This window comes from Stigmatopora nigra, chromosome 16 (genome assembly GCF_051989575.1).
Source record: "Stigmatopora nigra isolate UIUO_SnigA chromosome 16, RoL_Snig_1.1, whole genome shotgun sequence".
NCBI lineage: Eukaryota > Metazoa > Chordata > Actinopteri > Syngnathiformes > Syngnathidae > Stigmatopora > Stigmatopora nigra.
This window is the reverse complement of record NC_135523.1, coordinates 6,783,720-6,798,012: the sequence shown is the minus strand read 5'-3', so window position 1 is coordinate 6,798,012 and position 14,293 is coordinate 6,783,720. Positions and strand designations below refer to the sequence as shown.

The window sequence follows — 14,293 nt, the reverse complement described above, 5'->3', positions numbered from 1 at the left end:
AATAAGCACTATGGAGTTATTATTGTTTCATATTAAAATAAAAATATCCACAAAACAGTGCACTTAAAATATGGACACCGGAAATCTATAATTGATGATTGTGTTTTCAGCAGTTGTGTATGATTGACATAAAGTGGCAAATGCATGTCTTATTTGCATGTTGTTTTAGCTTAATTATGATCTCAGCAGCTGCTAAAGTTAATTACATCCAGCCCAGGATTTCAGTGCGTGTGCATACTAATCACTTAATCGGTTAGGTGCAGCGGGGGTCAAAACTGCTATATTTGCACAATATTTGAAAAATGTCTTTGTCCTGTCTAATTAAGTTGTTGTACTGTGATGTCTTTGTTTACCACGCAGAGTATGACAGAAACCTCCATGTACATTAACGCAGTTTGAGCAATTTTTATTGTGTTAACGCACCCAACATTATTTAGAGTTGTCAGTATATTCGTTTTCGACTTTGAACTGGACCTAATAAGACCTGGAACTGTTGTTTTTTCTAACAAGTTAAGTCAACATGAATATGTTGTGCTCTGGTCTTGAGTTATGCATTCTAAATGGTGTGCTTTCTGGGCTCAGCCAGGCGACGAAAAAACTCTGAGACACTCCATCTTATATTGGATGTTTGTTTTTGACATGCTTGGAGATGGACAGAGCTTGTTGTGAGCAAGGAGGGAGAGAACCAACTAACTTCTCTATCCATATGGACAAGTGCAATTGATTCATTCATTAAGCCTTATCCATTTTAATATTTGGGGTCATCAATATGCAGAGAGTTTAACAGCTATTCCCGGTTATTCCTGTATTTCTATGGGATTTTGCACAAAATGATAATAATCTCTCTTAAATGTCTTATTTAATCTTAGATTGGGTTGCATTTAGTGATAAATCTAACCAAGAAGTAAAAGAAAACTCCAAACATTGACCTATTGAATAATGGTTTCCTGAAGTTCTTTATTGTTCAATGTAATTATTTACATTAAGCATGCATTTGGTGAGAATGTATAACAATGATTTCATTGAGTAATTATTGATTATTATTTAAATGTGATCCTATTTAGGGTCCTCCTGGTCGTGCTGGTTTGCCTGGTGCTGATGGATTGCCAGGGCCCCCTGGTACCATGCTGATGCTCCCGGTACGGTTTAAAAATATTAAATCCTAAAGCCAAAGGTGTTTCTGTCCTATTAAATAATGAGGAACAATTACTAACACTTTTTATGTTTTTATTTTTTTGTTTGTAAATTGGTGTGCAACAGTTCCGCTTTGGTGGTGATGGCGAGAAAGGTCCAGTGGTGTCAGCCCAAGAAGCCCAAGCTCAAGCCATCCTTTCCCAGGCCAGAGTAAGTGGACAGGAGATCCCCAACACAAAAACTACTTCACTTAAAAAAATAAAAACAAATATGCCAAGTTGGCTAAAGAGCAGATGACCAGATAGTTGCCTGTTAAATAATGACAGGTGTATCCTTGTATGTGGATGGAGAATTAGTCTTTAGATTTTAAGTGTAAAAGTCTGTAGCATAGCACAAAAAAGATGAAATGCAAAAAAAGGTGTATCCAAGTATAGATATTGCAGTACTGAAATTAATATTTGATGTTAAAAATGCATTGAATATTGCATCTTGTTATTAGGATGTTGAAGAAAACAGCAAACATCCATAGAATTAAATCTCACAACTACCACCCATTACCCCTTATTTCTATTTAGATTAATAGGACATTGCAAATGGTTTTAATAAATAACATGATAAAAACATTATTTTGAATTGTTACAAATGTATTTAAAGATGCTATAGTATAGATGTATTTTTTTTCATTGAGCAAATATGTAGTAATTGCTAATGTGCTTTTATAGAAGCAACATAGAGTGATTACTTTAATTTCTAGACAACATCTATAATGCCATCCATTTTTTTATCTACCTCACAGCTCGCAATGAGGGGACCCCCAGGGCCAATGGGTTTGACAGGAAGATCAGGGCCAGTGGTGAGTAACTTTTATTTTGAACTTTTAAATCTTTGATGATAAATTAAATTTGTTTAGAATATATTGTGTCATCATATTTTGGCTTAGTGATACCATGCACACTGCCTGCTTTTTACCAGTTAGGGGCTACCAGCTGCTTAAATGTACTTCTGTCCAACACCCACTTTCCACCACCTCCCTGTCGGGCTTGTTGATACACGATTCACTCATCTGCTGCAAAAAGCACACCAACTGGTCCTCCTAACCCTAAAATCAGGGCTTTTGCTTGTTTCTGTCCCAATGTGATCATTTCAAATCAAACACCCTAAAATATTGCAGCATTGTGTGTGGATTTAGCTTGAAATACTTCAACCTAAGTGTGCAACCTATTGTTGCCTGAGCTTATTACTTGTAAGGCTTTTGTATACTAATTTTTGTACATAATTAGAGTGGAATAAGAAATCAACAGCCACTTGCATCCACAGTTCAGTTAAGCAAAGTAGCTTTGAATGGCTGCTTAGTCATTTAAAAGTACCTTATTTCATAGTTAACTGCATGGGACAATCTCATTGAGGCCCACACAGAGGTATTTAATGTAGTTAAACACTTCCCTCTAGTGGTTACATTTTAACAAACTGTCTTTGTTGGATAAATGTGCTCTAGATCATTTTTATAGACAACTTTTTGACATGTCATATCTTCTTTCAAGGGCATACCTGGTTCTACTGGGCTAAAAGGAGAAAGTGGAGATCATGGTCCTCAGGTGAAAACCATGTGGAAAAATAATAATAATAATTAACCAGCCACATCCAAAATCAATTTTGGTCACTGAGAGTTCTTCCTATGTGTCTTTAGGGCCCCCGGGGTGTCCAAGGGCCACCAGGACAACCAGGAAAAGCTGGCAAGCGAGTGAGTGAACTCATTGACACCAGTTAACGCTCATCGCATGTTATTTATGTTGTGTACAGTCATTTGTGCCTACTGCTTAAGCACTGAGAGGATTATTTACAACCCAGCAAATAATCGTTTGATAGGTGATTAAAAGTCTATGCAGTTTGGAATCCTCGGATCAATAGACGGACTGTTTAATCTGTCTGAAAATGTCAAAATGAGTCAGAAAGTGAATATGGAACATTCAGGCCTAAATTGTGTCACCTATCAACCATGTTGACCTAGTAATTGGGTCATAAGAAACATAAAACTGATTTGGGAAAATTATTTATAAAACCTTTATTAATAAGATGACTGGGAGTGTCTTTTAGTGACTTTTTTTGTACCATTAATGACATTCTAGGGTCGTTCAGGAGCTGATGGTGCACGTGGGATGCCCGGAGAACCAGGAAGCAAGGTGCCAAAAACCCTTAGCAATCACAATTTGGTTCTCTTAAATATTTGGACTATAAGCGTTTTTTTCTTGCATTATAGTCCAATGTGATGCACTAATGTTTACAAGGTAATGAATGACCTTTTGTGTTAATATCTGATAAAACGTGTGGAGACCTGCAGTTTATAGTACAGTGCGGGTTATATACACTGTAATAACATACATTTTTTCTTGTATAATCATAAGGGTGTGGTTTATAGTCCAGTGTGCCTCATTGCCCAAAAGATAGTTACAGAATTTACAAAAGACTCATGTTACTCTAATTTAATATTAATATGTTCATATCAGGGGGATCGAGGCTTTGATGGACTCCCTGGACTACCTGGTGAAAAAGGAAACAGGGTGAGTACAGTTGAATGAAATTGACTGATGTTTTTTGTCATTTCTCCCTAAAAGTGATCTCTTTTGTAGTATTGTTTTTTTATGAACTAGATATTGTAGACTCACTTTGAATTTGAACAACTAAATATATGGAAAATAATATGTTTCTTCCAGTGTCTGCTGATTGATCCTTATTGTGTTATATTAGACAATGTTTTTATCATCTATGCAAAATATTGATAAATGACCCTTCGTAAATTAGTTGAGGGTGAAATATTGTGTTCTTTTTAATTCATTTTCAATTTGCAAATGTTTGAAAGCATAGAAATCCGATCCTCTCATAAACATTCCTAATTTCATTTTAGATTCTAGATGACTTATTAGATTTTTAAAACAATGCATTGCAGTTAGTATATAAGAATTGTTGAAAAATGTGTTGACCTTGCTAGAGCGCTGACGTGTTTCCCCTCTTAAATAAGGAAGGTACAATTAAGGGGATAAAAGAATAACAGTTACTATCTTAATCTTGCTTTGTTTATCAGGGTGAGCTTGGACCAATTGGACCCCCAGGTTCTCCTGGAGAGGATGGGCAGAGAGTAAGTGCTTCTATTTTAATTTCATGCATCAAAAGAAAGGAACAACAACAAAAATGCTAAACTTAAGTCATTTAGTGATATATGGAGTTGAATCAAACTGTAGCTTTAATGACATTCAACCAAGTTAACCAACATTTTATTCTATGAATACAGAAATAGATTTTTCCTTTTTTATCATAGCTTAAGTTCAAGAAATGACTAAGTGGTCTACTTATCCCAACAGGGCGAGGATGGAGAGATCGGGCCCAGAGGGTTGGCTGGCGAGAGTGTATGATTTTTCAATTCATTTTTTATTACCTTTTATACATAATACCTTTTTTGTTTTTCTACTTGAAGTCGATGAATTCCTCTCATTTTCTCTTAGGGTCCAAGAGGTCTGCTAGGACCCCGCGGTTCCCCTGGACCACCTGGCTCACCTGTATGCATCATTAGCCTTATAATAATCATCTTCTCACCTCATGTAAAGTCTGTATTTAACCATTTTTTCCCTTATTTGTCATTCACAGGGTGTTGCTGGAGTTGATGGGCCTCATGGTCCAAAAGGAAACATGGTACATAAAAACAGAAATTTGTACTGTTATTTAAAGATATTTCAAATGTCTTATGTTATATTTAACAGTTTATTTAACTCTGCAATGTCTACATTTGGCTGTTAACATTCTTTTGGGATTCACAGCTGTTAGGTCAGGAGTTAACACTTTTTGCCATGTGATAATGATCTTATACTATATTTGTTATGACACTTGCCATCAGTAAAGATGTAAAGGATGGCTATGGAACAAAAAGTTCATTTAAAAGCTCTAAAATTCATTTTTAAATCATTAATAAGACATGTTTTCAGGAAGCAAATCTCTTGAAAGTGGAAATTTAGACTATAATCATGAATTATGATTTTTAATTTTGAGTTAATACTGTTAACTATGGAATCATTGTCAGTAGTTAGGACATCTCATTAGGTTAAATGAAAAGTCATTCATATCTGTGATGTTTTCAAATATATTATGTTTAATTGCTTTGAATCTTCTAGTGTAGCTTGATAAAGTTTTAGATGACAATTTGTTGCTGTTTATGTTAGCATGTATACAATCCAAGTGATAATTCAATTTTCTAATTTACTGTGAGATGATTTTTTTGATTTGACTGCTTTTCCTTATTTTATCTAGGGACCACAAGGAGAGCCTGGACCACCAGGCCAACAGGGAATTTCAGGCACTCAGGTAAACTCATTAATCATACTGTGTCTTGCAAACTCATGTCAAAACAAAGAAAAGTGTGTGTGTGTGTGTGTGTGTGTGTGTGTGTGTGTGTGTGTGTGTGTGTGTGTGTGTGTGTGTGTGTGTGTGTGTGTGCGTGTGTGTGTGTGTGTGTGTGTGTGTGTGTGTGTGTGTGTGTGTGTGTGTGTGTGTGTGTGTGTGTGTGTGTGTGTGTGTGTGTGTGTGTGTGTGCGTGTGTGTGTGTGTGTGTGTGTGTGTGTGTGTGTGTGTGTGTGTGTACATTTGTATGAATGTACATAAAATCATCCATAACATTGAAATTAACTTTTAAAGACTAATTTGAATATACAATAAGTAAAAACAGACTGTTTTTGTAGCCTCCTTTTCCAGTATTTTTGTGTTGTTTGTTGTTAATCCATTTAATGCTTATTGATTCATTCTTTCATGTTAGTGGAATTACCCTTTTAGAGCAACCTTGGGTATCTCAAATAATGTGCATACATGCTTCATTATAAAAGAAAAACAACCTTTTTGCACATGAATGCCTGAACACATTTTAATTAAGCAGCCCCACATGAATGTTTAATGTTAATGGTTCCCCTGATAACTTCCAATTAAAACACACACACATAAGTAAGGTTAACATTCTTTCAGTAGCACAACACTATAACCCATTTAATTTTGAGAAACCATGTTTCACTCTTATGGTCATGTTCATAGGGTCTTCCTGGTCCTCAAGGCCCTATCGGACCACCTGGTGAAAAAGTATGTGCTTACCCTTTTACTTTTGCATAATTTAGAAAAGAAATCTTATTTTTGAATTCTCTTTGTGTGCCATACATTTTAGTGTTATTCAAAAAAAGTCAATATGTGTTTTTTCTGATATGCAGGGACCTCATGGAAGATCAGGCTTACCTGGACTACCTGGTGCCGACGGACCTCCTGTACGTGCTCTTATTTTCCATACACATGCATTAAGAGTATCATTATTACACAAATACATAAAACATGTACTAGTATTTTTCAGCACCTGCATAATACATATTTATTTGGACAATTTAACATTGAAAACATGCAATTTTAGTCTTCCATTTAGTATGTTTTTTGGCTATACATCCATAATATTTCTGTTGTCCGGTGTTTGAGTGGACTTACTTGGAATTGATAACTGACATAAAGGAACAAACAAGTCAGAGTATAAATTGCATTGATGTGAAAGATTGTTGCTGAAATAATCTAAAACTTCTGTGATAGGAGAAAAATAATGTTTGAACACCAAAAATGACACGACTGGTATGTCAGTTATACCCATGTTCCCTTATGCTGGAGGTAATTTACCAACTGTCAGGCAGGAGGTGTCAGAAAGCCAGAAAAGTCTTCAGGTTCATTAGGTTTTGGCTGTGAAGCAAAATAAAATAGCAGATATTTCAAGCAATGTGCCTCCTGTTAATCAGAACAAAGCAACAAAGAAATCAATGTGGGGATGAATCATTTATCATAGTTTTATTGCATACTGTTACATATATTCTGATGTTTATGGACTTGTCAGGATACAATTTTAACAGACATTGTTAGCACATAGTACGTAAGTACTGATGTACACAGGTATAGATAAGCGGAATTAAATAATCATAAACTTGTCTGGTCTGGCATGCAATGTTTACCTCGTACACATCTCACAACTGTGTGCAGCCAGCCTTCATTCCTAATTGGTAAAGAGTGAAAGTAATGACTTTATTAACCACTTTTTCTGTTCGTACTGCCTGAAGACAAACACTGAAGCTTAACATTTTTTATTTTTGTATATTTTTTGAATAAAATGACACAACTGGGAGTACAGCAGAACAGCATATAGACCACACCAAACCAAATTACAGCTACATGGACATGTAAATCTGTTATTTTCAAAAGCAATAGTGACAGAGTTGGATCAAGATGTGACAAAATGTGTATACCGATCATGAAAAAAGTATCATTGCCCTGAGTTTTTGGGAATATTTAAACTTAAGTATGGGTTGTTAAATCTGATTATGATTTTCAGGGTCACCCCGGCAAGGAGGGTCCAGCCGGAGAGAAAGGAGCCCAAGTAAGTGTCTTCAGAAATTAAGTGCTTGCCTTTTTACCAAGATAAATTTCAGTTATTTAACAGAAAATGGATAATTATGTTGCACAAAACAATGCTTAGTATATTTTTACATGTAAATATACACACAATAATTGCTTCGTTTGTTATCTGTGCTGCTTAAAATTGTAAATTAGGTTCAATTACAAGAAGAAAATAATTGTCTTTCATATCGTCAAGTTGCTATTTGAAGATTCAGTAATATTGTATTGCTCTAATTCTGGATATTAAATCCAAAACTCACCCAACTTCAGTACCTATACTTTATCATGGATATTACAATATAAATACTGAAATGCAACACTTTGACGCAATGTTATTCTTTCAAGGGTCCACTGGGTCCCCAGGGTCCAATTGGATATCCTGGACCTCGTGGTGTCAAGGTAAGATCTCTCAGTTGTTTTATTGGACAGTAATTACAGCCAATGGGTATTGTGCTGTATGAAACCTAGTACAACTTAATTTTATATAACAATCAACATGTTTTCTGCTTCACAGGGGGCTGATGGTGTGAGGGGATTGAAAGGCTCAAAGGGCGAAAAGGTAAGAATGCAATATTAACATTAACCAAAGTTAATGCAGTTAATATACTATATAATTGCAATTAAATAATCTAGAAGAGTTGCATTATATTGCATTGCTTGCACAATAGTCAAATATTTATTTAAACAGACATGGCCAACTACATGCCCCACTACAGTAGTGTTTCATTAGGGGTTTTGGTCATTTTTATATTATTTAAAATTTAAAAAAATAGGAAAACATGCCAATTAACGCATTAAAGATTCAATTTCCGTCACTTGGGCTTCTATTTGCCCGGCTCACGTCCGTTGAATCCTTTGAGTGAATGCCTTGCAGAGGTCACACAATGGCCTCCTCCATCGGTGGGGACCATGACTGTGTGAATGTGAATCTATCCTGCTCATGGCGCCTCACTTTTAAAGAACAATTCACTTCATCTTGAGCTGTTTGAAATGTTTGTGTGCGTGCCACTGCACAGAATTTAAAACAAATTCCCCTTTGAAGTGTCATTGATGGCCACTTGAGATCGATACTAGAGTGGATTGTATAAACTACATCACATGGGTGAGTGGGTGATGTTGTTACTCCAGTGACAGGTACGCACGTATGTTTCTTAGTGAATCAATAAACGTGAAAAGCCTGAGCCTTATGAAAGAGGGCTTTGTCATTAATACAGAATTTTTGTTGTATTTTATTTTGTATGAGAGAATGATATATGAAGTGAAGTGTTGGATTATCTATCAAATAAAACGAAAAATGACAGGTAGCTCAAAGAATCAAATAGACCAGCAACCGAACTTTCAACCTACTGCTGTATCTAGGATTCAAGGTCAAACTCAACCTTACTTAATATTCAAAAGAACACATTGTAAGGGTCCATGACATTGTTAACAAGAATGATAAGTGTCATTAGGAGAGTGACTGTATATAAGAAGAAGCAAAGAAACAAGGAGCAATTCTAGAAATATGCTGTAGTTTGTTCTTATTCTGTTTTAGGGTGAAGATGGTTTTCCAGGTTTCAAAGGGGACATGGGAATCAAAGGAGATCGGGTAAGAATTTGATTAGCTATCTGATTAAATCCATAGAATTGCAGTATATTGATTATTTGATCTAATATGACTCAGGGTGAAGTTGGCTTGCTGGGGTCCCGGGGTGAAGATGGTCCAGAGGGTCCGAAGGGAAGATCTGGCCCGAGTGGAGAGTCAGGTCCCCTAGGTCCAGCTGGAGAAAAGGTTAATTGGTTTAGTTCATTTGGATAAGTTATTTTGAGTGCTTGTGCAGCTTGGCATAATGATGGTTTAATATTATTTAGGGTAAATTGGGAGTTCCAGGATTGCCAGGATATCCAGGAAGGCAAGGACCTAAGGTAATTTACTGTTCAAATATAATACTCATTTTAGCCTACAAGGCTACTATCAAATGTTGATATTGCTGTGCATTTTGTATAGCAATGCACTCAAATAAAATCCATGTCAACAAATCACATATGCACAATATGGGTAACGATGGTGTGAGAATTCAAGAAAATAATAATTTAAAATGATCAACGATCGTGTGACTCAACATATTTGTACTTATTGTTTCCAATCTAACTTGATGTGGACATCACACTATGGTAAGATATTTCTGAATCACCCACTTGGTGTAAGCATATTTGTTTTTTCTTTTTATTTTATACATGCCCCTTCATTTGTGCATATGTTACTCATATGTTCATGTAGTCCTCATCCTATTAGTGTAATAGCATAATGGCCCTTGAATATTTTTGCACACTCATAACAAACTAAACAAAAACAGCCTTGTGTTTAATAAATTTAAATGGACATCACATAACTATCATTATTTTTAGTGGAGCAGTTTCCCCATGCAACTACTATTAAAAAAATGTGAAGGCTAGAAGTAATATATAGTGTTCAGCCATAACCGGCAAACTCGCTGTCTGTAAAAGACATAGGGAGAAATATAGAACAATTCAATTATCGCCTCACTAAATGGTGCTGAAACGCCCGTATTTCGACCACGGCGAAATGGTTACGAATCTCAATTTGAAGTCCTTTTCCTTCTTTTTTATAATAGGGCTCCAGTGGCTTCCCTGGATTCCCAGGAGCCAATGGGGAGAAAGGTGCCAGGGTAAGAAACACACTGTGCATCAATCTGTCATAAACAGATCATATCTAACACAGCATATTGATCTTTATTCTACATGGTTGTTATGAGTGTTGTTGTTTTTTTAAATCGCTGGGTCTCTCTCATAGGGTGTTGCAGGTAAAGCAGGTCCAAGAGGACAACGGGGTCCAACGGTAGGTGACAATCTACAACCAATCATTTTACTCATTCAATTTCTACTTGTGTTTCTTCTAAGTACCCATTTTGTATTTCTAACGACTATATACTGTCTTTTTCCAGGGTCCCCGTGGTGCTCGAGGAGCCAGAGGCCCCACAGGAAAGCCAGGACCCAAGGTATATGATTCAGTACTATTCCTCACATAAATGGAAGTTTTAAAATATTGCTTTGAATGGGCTTTGTTTTATTATGACAAATGACATTTTTGGAACAATGATCATTTATAACTTTTGTATCACTATGTAGGGTACATCCGGCAATGATGGTCCTCCTGGCCCACCTGGTGAGAGAGTAAGTTCATGAAGTATGAGTTTAATAAAACATCTGCTAAACAAAGGCGCAATTCGGCAGTATTTTTGGTTCATTTTAAATTTCTGTTTAACTAGTCAACTATTGGTTAGCGCCACATGCCCAAAACAAACACGTTGAACACTCTAAATATGACCCAGGTATGATTATGAGCATGAATGGTCGTCCATCAGCTCGTGCCCTGCTGACCATAATTGGGTGGGATGGGCACCAGCACCCCCCGCAACCCTTGTGAGGGAGGATAAGTGGTTTGAAAAATGACTGAATCTGATTTGAGCAAAGACCTATATTTATTTGTACTTTTTTGCATACTGATGTATTTATATATGTTTTAAGGCATAAGCAAGACCTATAAAATCATGTGCAGATCTTTGTCATCGGTCTAACTATAACTATACTAACTATATATTTCCAATAGGGACCACAAGGACCTCAGGGGCCTTTGGGCTTCCCTGGACCAAAGGGCCCTCCTGTAAGTAGCTTGAACACACCAGTTAATATAAAACAATGTAAATTAGTAATATACTTAGAAAGAATATTGTCACTTTGTTTATTAGAATTCTAGCTATGCATGTCATCTGATTTGAGGAGAATCATTCGCCACTGTGCTACCTAGTAAAACAGTATGTATAGATCTTGTAAAATTATAATTAAGAAAAATTATGCTAAGAGGGAAAGAACATTCCCATTAATTCTTATACCCCTATAATAGTCTTGTGGGTCATTAGTTGCAATGTTATTATCAAGACAGATATTTTCTATTTTGTGTGCACCATATGGCACCCTTCCACGGCATTTATAAAATGCTGAGGTTGTAACTTAAGTGACAAATTTGCTGCTATTTCTTGCTGGTGATGATCATCATGAATAAGAGTGTTCATTTTCTCCAAATAGGGACCAGCAGGAAAGGATGGGCTGCCTGGACATCCCGGCCAGCGTGGTGAGACAGTAAGTATTTGTTTATTGTTTTCTTCTTAGTAGTATAGAAAAGTCCATTGTATCATAATTCTAAGATAAAGATATTGCAGATAGTAACAATTCATCTTCACACCAGAGGCTATCTTGCTCCCAAAATAAGAATAATTGAACAATAAAAAAACAGTCATATTCATTTGTAAAGGCCCTCAAACAGTTTTTTTTTTTTTATCTTGAATTTGAAATGCCTTGCCATATAGACATGGCTGACATTTTCCAAAAGCTTGCCCTCCTCCGTATTCATATCTTCATTTTTTTATGCTATTCGTAAAACAATTTCCTCCATTAGGATGCTTATATCTGTAAATTTATAGCTGAAGGCGAGCTTGGCAAACATCAAATATTGATTGGATTGATTACAGCAATAAAAATGCTCAGAGGCACTTAGTACTACCATCCACAAAAAAATGCATAGGTTGAAAAATAAGGTTTGAGTGTAGGGTCACAGAGTCAAGCTGAAATTAGCCTGACACTGAATTATAGTATTATGGGAGCAATATTATGCATTAATGTTAGGTTAATTGAAGTATTATTCATTGGTGCAAATGTAAAAGTGGATGTAGAGGCAATATGTGCCCTGGAATTGACTGTTGACCTGATAAGAACAAGCATTAAAGCAATGTATTTTTCATACACGTCATCTATTTGAAATTGTAAAAAGTTACTTTGCCCTATGAAGGGTAAAGAATGTTAAAGCTATCCAAAGGGAATACTCCACTGCATCAACTAATCAAGTGACTGTGAACTTATTCAGCAGCTTTTTTTTCACAACTAAATTGTTCAGTAGCTTCCATTCCGTTCCCTAGAGGAGTCTGTGTGTGCATGTGTGAATATTTTCCTTTATGATGAGATTCAAACTGTTCTTCAGACAAGAATCAGACATCCTCTTGAGATTAGGTTAAGTTATGAAGGCACTTTAAAAGAGATGCTCTCCTTACAGAAGGTGGTTAAACCATGCTGCTTAGGAATTATATCAATTCTATATACACATCATCTTTTAAGATGGATATTGTGTAGCTTTGAATTCAAACTAACAATAAGCATCAGCATTTAAGGCCATATATGTGTTAGGTGTCTTACTGATTTACCTATATATGTATAATTTTAATTTAATTGTCTGTACTTCTGTCTAGGGTTTCCAAGGAAAAACTGGTCCACCTGGCCCAGGAGGTGTTGTTGGACCCCAGGTAAAAAAAATATATACATATAGTATATAGTAGAATATATGAATGCATTTATTTTAATCTTACCGCAAAACAAACATGACTTCCTCGATTTAAAGTAAATTTAATGTTTAATCCCATTTTAGGGACCCACTGGAGAAACTGGTCCTGTTGGGGAAAGAGGTCACCCTGGACCTCCTGGTCCACCGGGAGAACAGGGTCTTCCTGGTGCTGCTGGCAAAGAAGGAGCAAAGGTACATCAAAATAGTGTTTATTAGTTATTCTTTATTAATAGTCTGTGATACTGTTATTGGAGTTTGCTTCCTTTGTAGAGTACTTTGTAGAATACAAGGATAATCGTTTGAAATGCCATTGAATTTAATAAAGAGGTGGTATTTTTATGTAAATACAAATTTGTTCCACTTTTAGAGTCATCGAATGATAATTGAAGTTGGAAAAATTGTTACCTAATCAGAGTCAGACAGAGACTTTTGCCTCATTATACTACTTGAAGCAAGCAAGCTTAAGTGATTTACATCCATAAACAAGGAAGGTTTGAATGTACCTGTATTTAAATTTAAAGTGTTGGATGATAAGCTAAAGAAGATATGATTAGTACTATGTCGATCTAAATTTATATGCAATAGAAGGGTACAATGGACGTACTACTACCAGCCATTTAGGTCTAAAAACTCCCTTTGTTCTTGTTCTTCTTGGCAATGATACTAATTAAAATTGCCACTCTGCTTTTATATTTGAATTTCAGTAGATATATTCTAGGAAAGTATATACTCTGAGGCCATATTTGGTCTTTTCCTCAGCGCTGACATTATTGTTTTCTGTAGACCTCAGCTCAGGTCATCATTTTGAATTTTTTTCCAATCGGAATTTAATAAAGATATTTAAATTTTTCATTGGAGTACAGTCCAATAGAGGCAGGAGCCATTAAACATACAATTAATAGAATTCCATATGGATGTGTTCAGTAACATTTATCCTCGCTTGCATCCTTCATTTCTTGAGTTCTCTCCTTTCATTTTCATCCACCCATCTTCTCAAAAACAGACAATCTAATCAAGTCTGTCAGCTAACTCGAAAAACTTTACTACTCCCGGACCTATTTCCGTCTCTCACTTTCACTCAGACCTCTGCTTTAGTATGCCAGGGACACATTGCTTTGGTCCTAGCAGCAGGGACTAAATCCTTGTATAAGCCCCAAAAGGCATCTGTGCCTAACTGTTTGCATCATGCTCAAATGTGAAGAACAAAACTGAAAACTTTACTGATCGAAAAAAAATTCTGATTTGATGTCATTGATGAGGTCTATTTTTTATATATATATATATATATATATATATATATATATATATATATAT

At 35.8% G+C, this 14,293-nt stretch overlaps 1 protein-coding gene across 1 annotated transcript in view; it reads left to right on the top strand.

The window, feature by feature from the left end:
* Window positions 1-14,293, top strand: part of col11a1a (collagen, type XI, alpha 1a) — a 48,194-nt gene that overhangs the window by 21,041 nt on the left and 12,860 nt on the right. Inside the window, exons 12-39 of the mRNA XM_077736118.1 lie at window positions 1,065-1,139; window positions 1,261-1,344; window positions 1,931-1,987; window positions 2,676-2,729; window positions 2,822-2,875; window positions 3,261-3,314; window positions 3,639-3,692; window positions 4,214-4,267; window positions 4,491-4,535; window positions 4,632-4,685; window positions 4,774-4,818; window positions 5,431-5,484; window positions 6,202-6,246; window positions 6,372-6,425; window positions 7,523-7,567; window positions 7,933-7,986; window positions 8,102-8,146; window positions 9,122-9,175; window positions 9,251-9,358; window positions 9,439-9,492; window positions 10,203-10,256; window positions 10,382-10,426; window positions 10,533-10,586; window positions 10,717-10,761; window positions 11,198-11,251; window positions 11,674-11,727; window positions 12,888-12,941; window positions 13,064-13,171. Of these exons, the coding sequence (XP_077592244.1) occupies window positions 1,065-1,139; window positions 1,261-1,344; window positions 1,931-1,987; window positions 2,676-2,729; window positions 2,822-2,875; window positions 3,261-3,314; window positions 3,639-3,692; window positions 4,214-4,267; window positions 4,491-4,535; window positions 4,632-4,685; window positions 4,774-4,818; window positions 5,431-5,484; window positions 6,202-6,246; window positions 6,372-6,425; window positions 7,523-7,567; window positions 7,933-7,986; window positions 8,102-8,146; window positions 9,122-9,175; window positions 9,251-9,358; window positions 9,439-9,492; window positions 10,203-10,256; window positions 10,382-10,426; window positions 10,533-10,586; window positions 10,717-10,761; window positions 11,198-11,251; window positions 11,674-11,727; window positions 12,888-12,941; window positions 13,064-13,171 (1,611 nt within the window). The remainder of the gene's footprint in view (window positions 1-1,064; window positions 1,140-1,260; window positions 1,345-1,930; window positions 1,988-2,675; window positions 2,730-2,821; window positions 2,876-3,260; window positions 3,315-3,638; window positions 3,693-4,213; window positions 4,268-4,490; window positions 4,536-4,631; window positions 4,686-4,773; window positions 4,819-5,430; window positions 5,485-6,201; window positions 6,247-6,371; window positions 6,426-7,522; window positions 7,568-7,932; window positions 7,987-8,101; window positions 8,147-9,121; window positions 9,176-9,250; window positions 9,359-9,438; window positions 9,493-10,202; window positions 10,257-10,381; window positions 10,427-10,532; window positions 10,587-10,716; window positions 10,762-11,197; window positions 11,252-11,673; window positions 11,728-12,887; window positions 12,942-13,063; window positions 13,172-14,293) is intronic.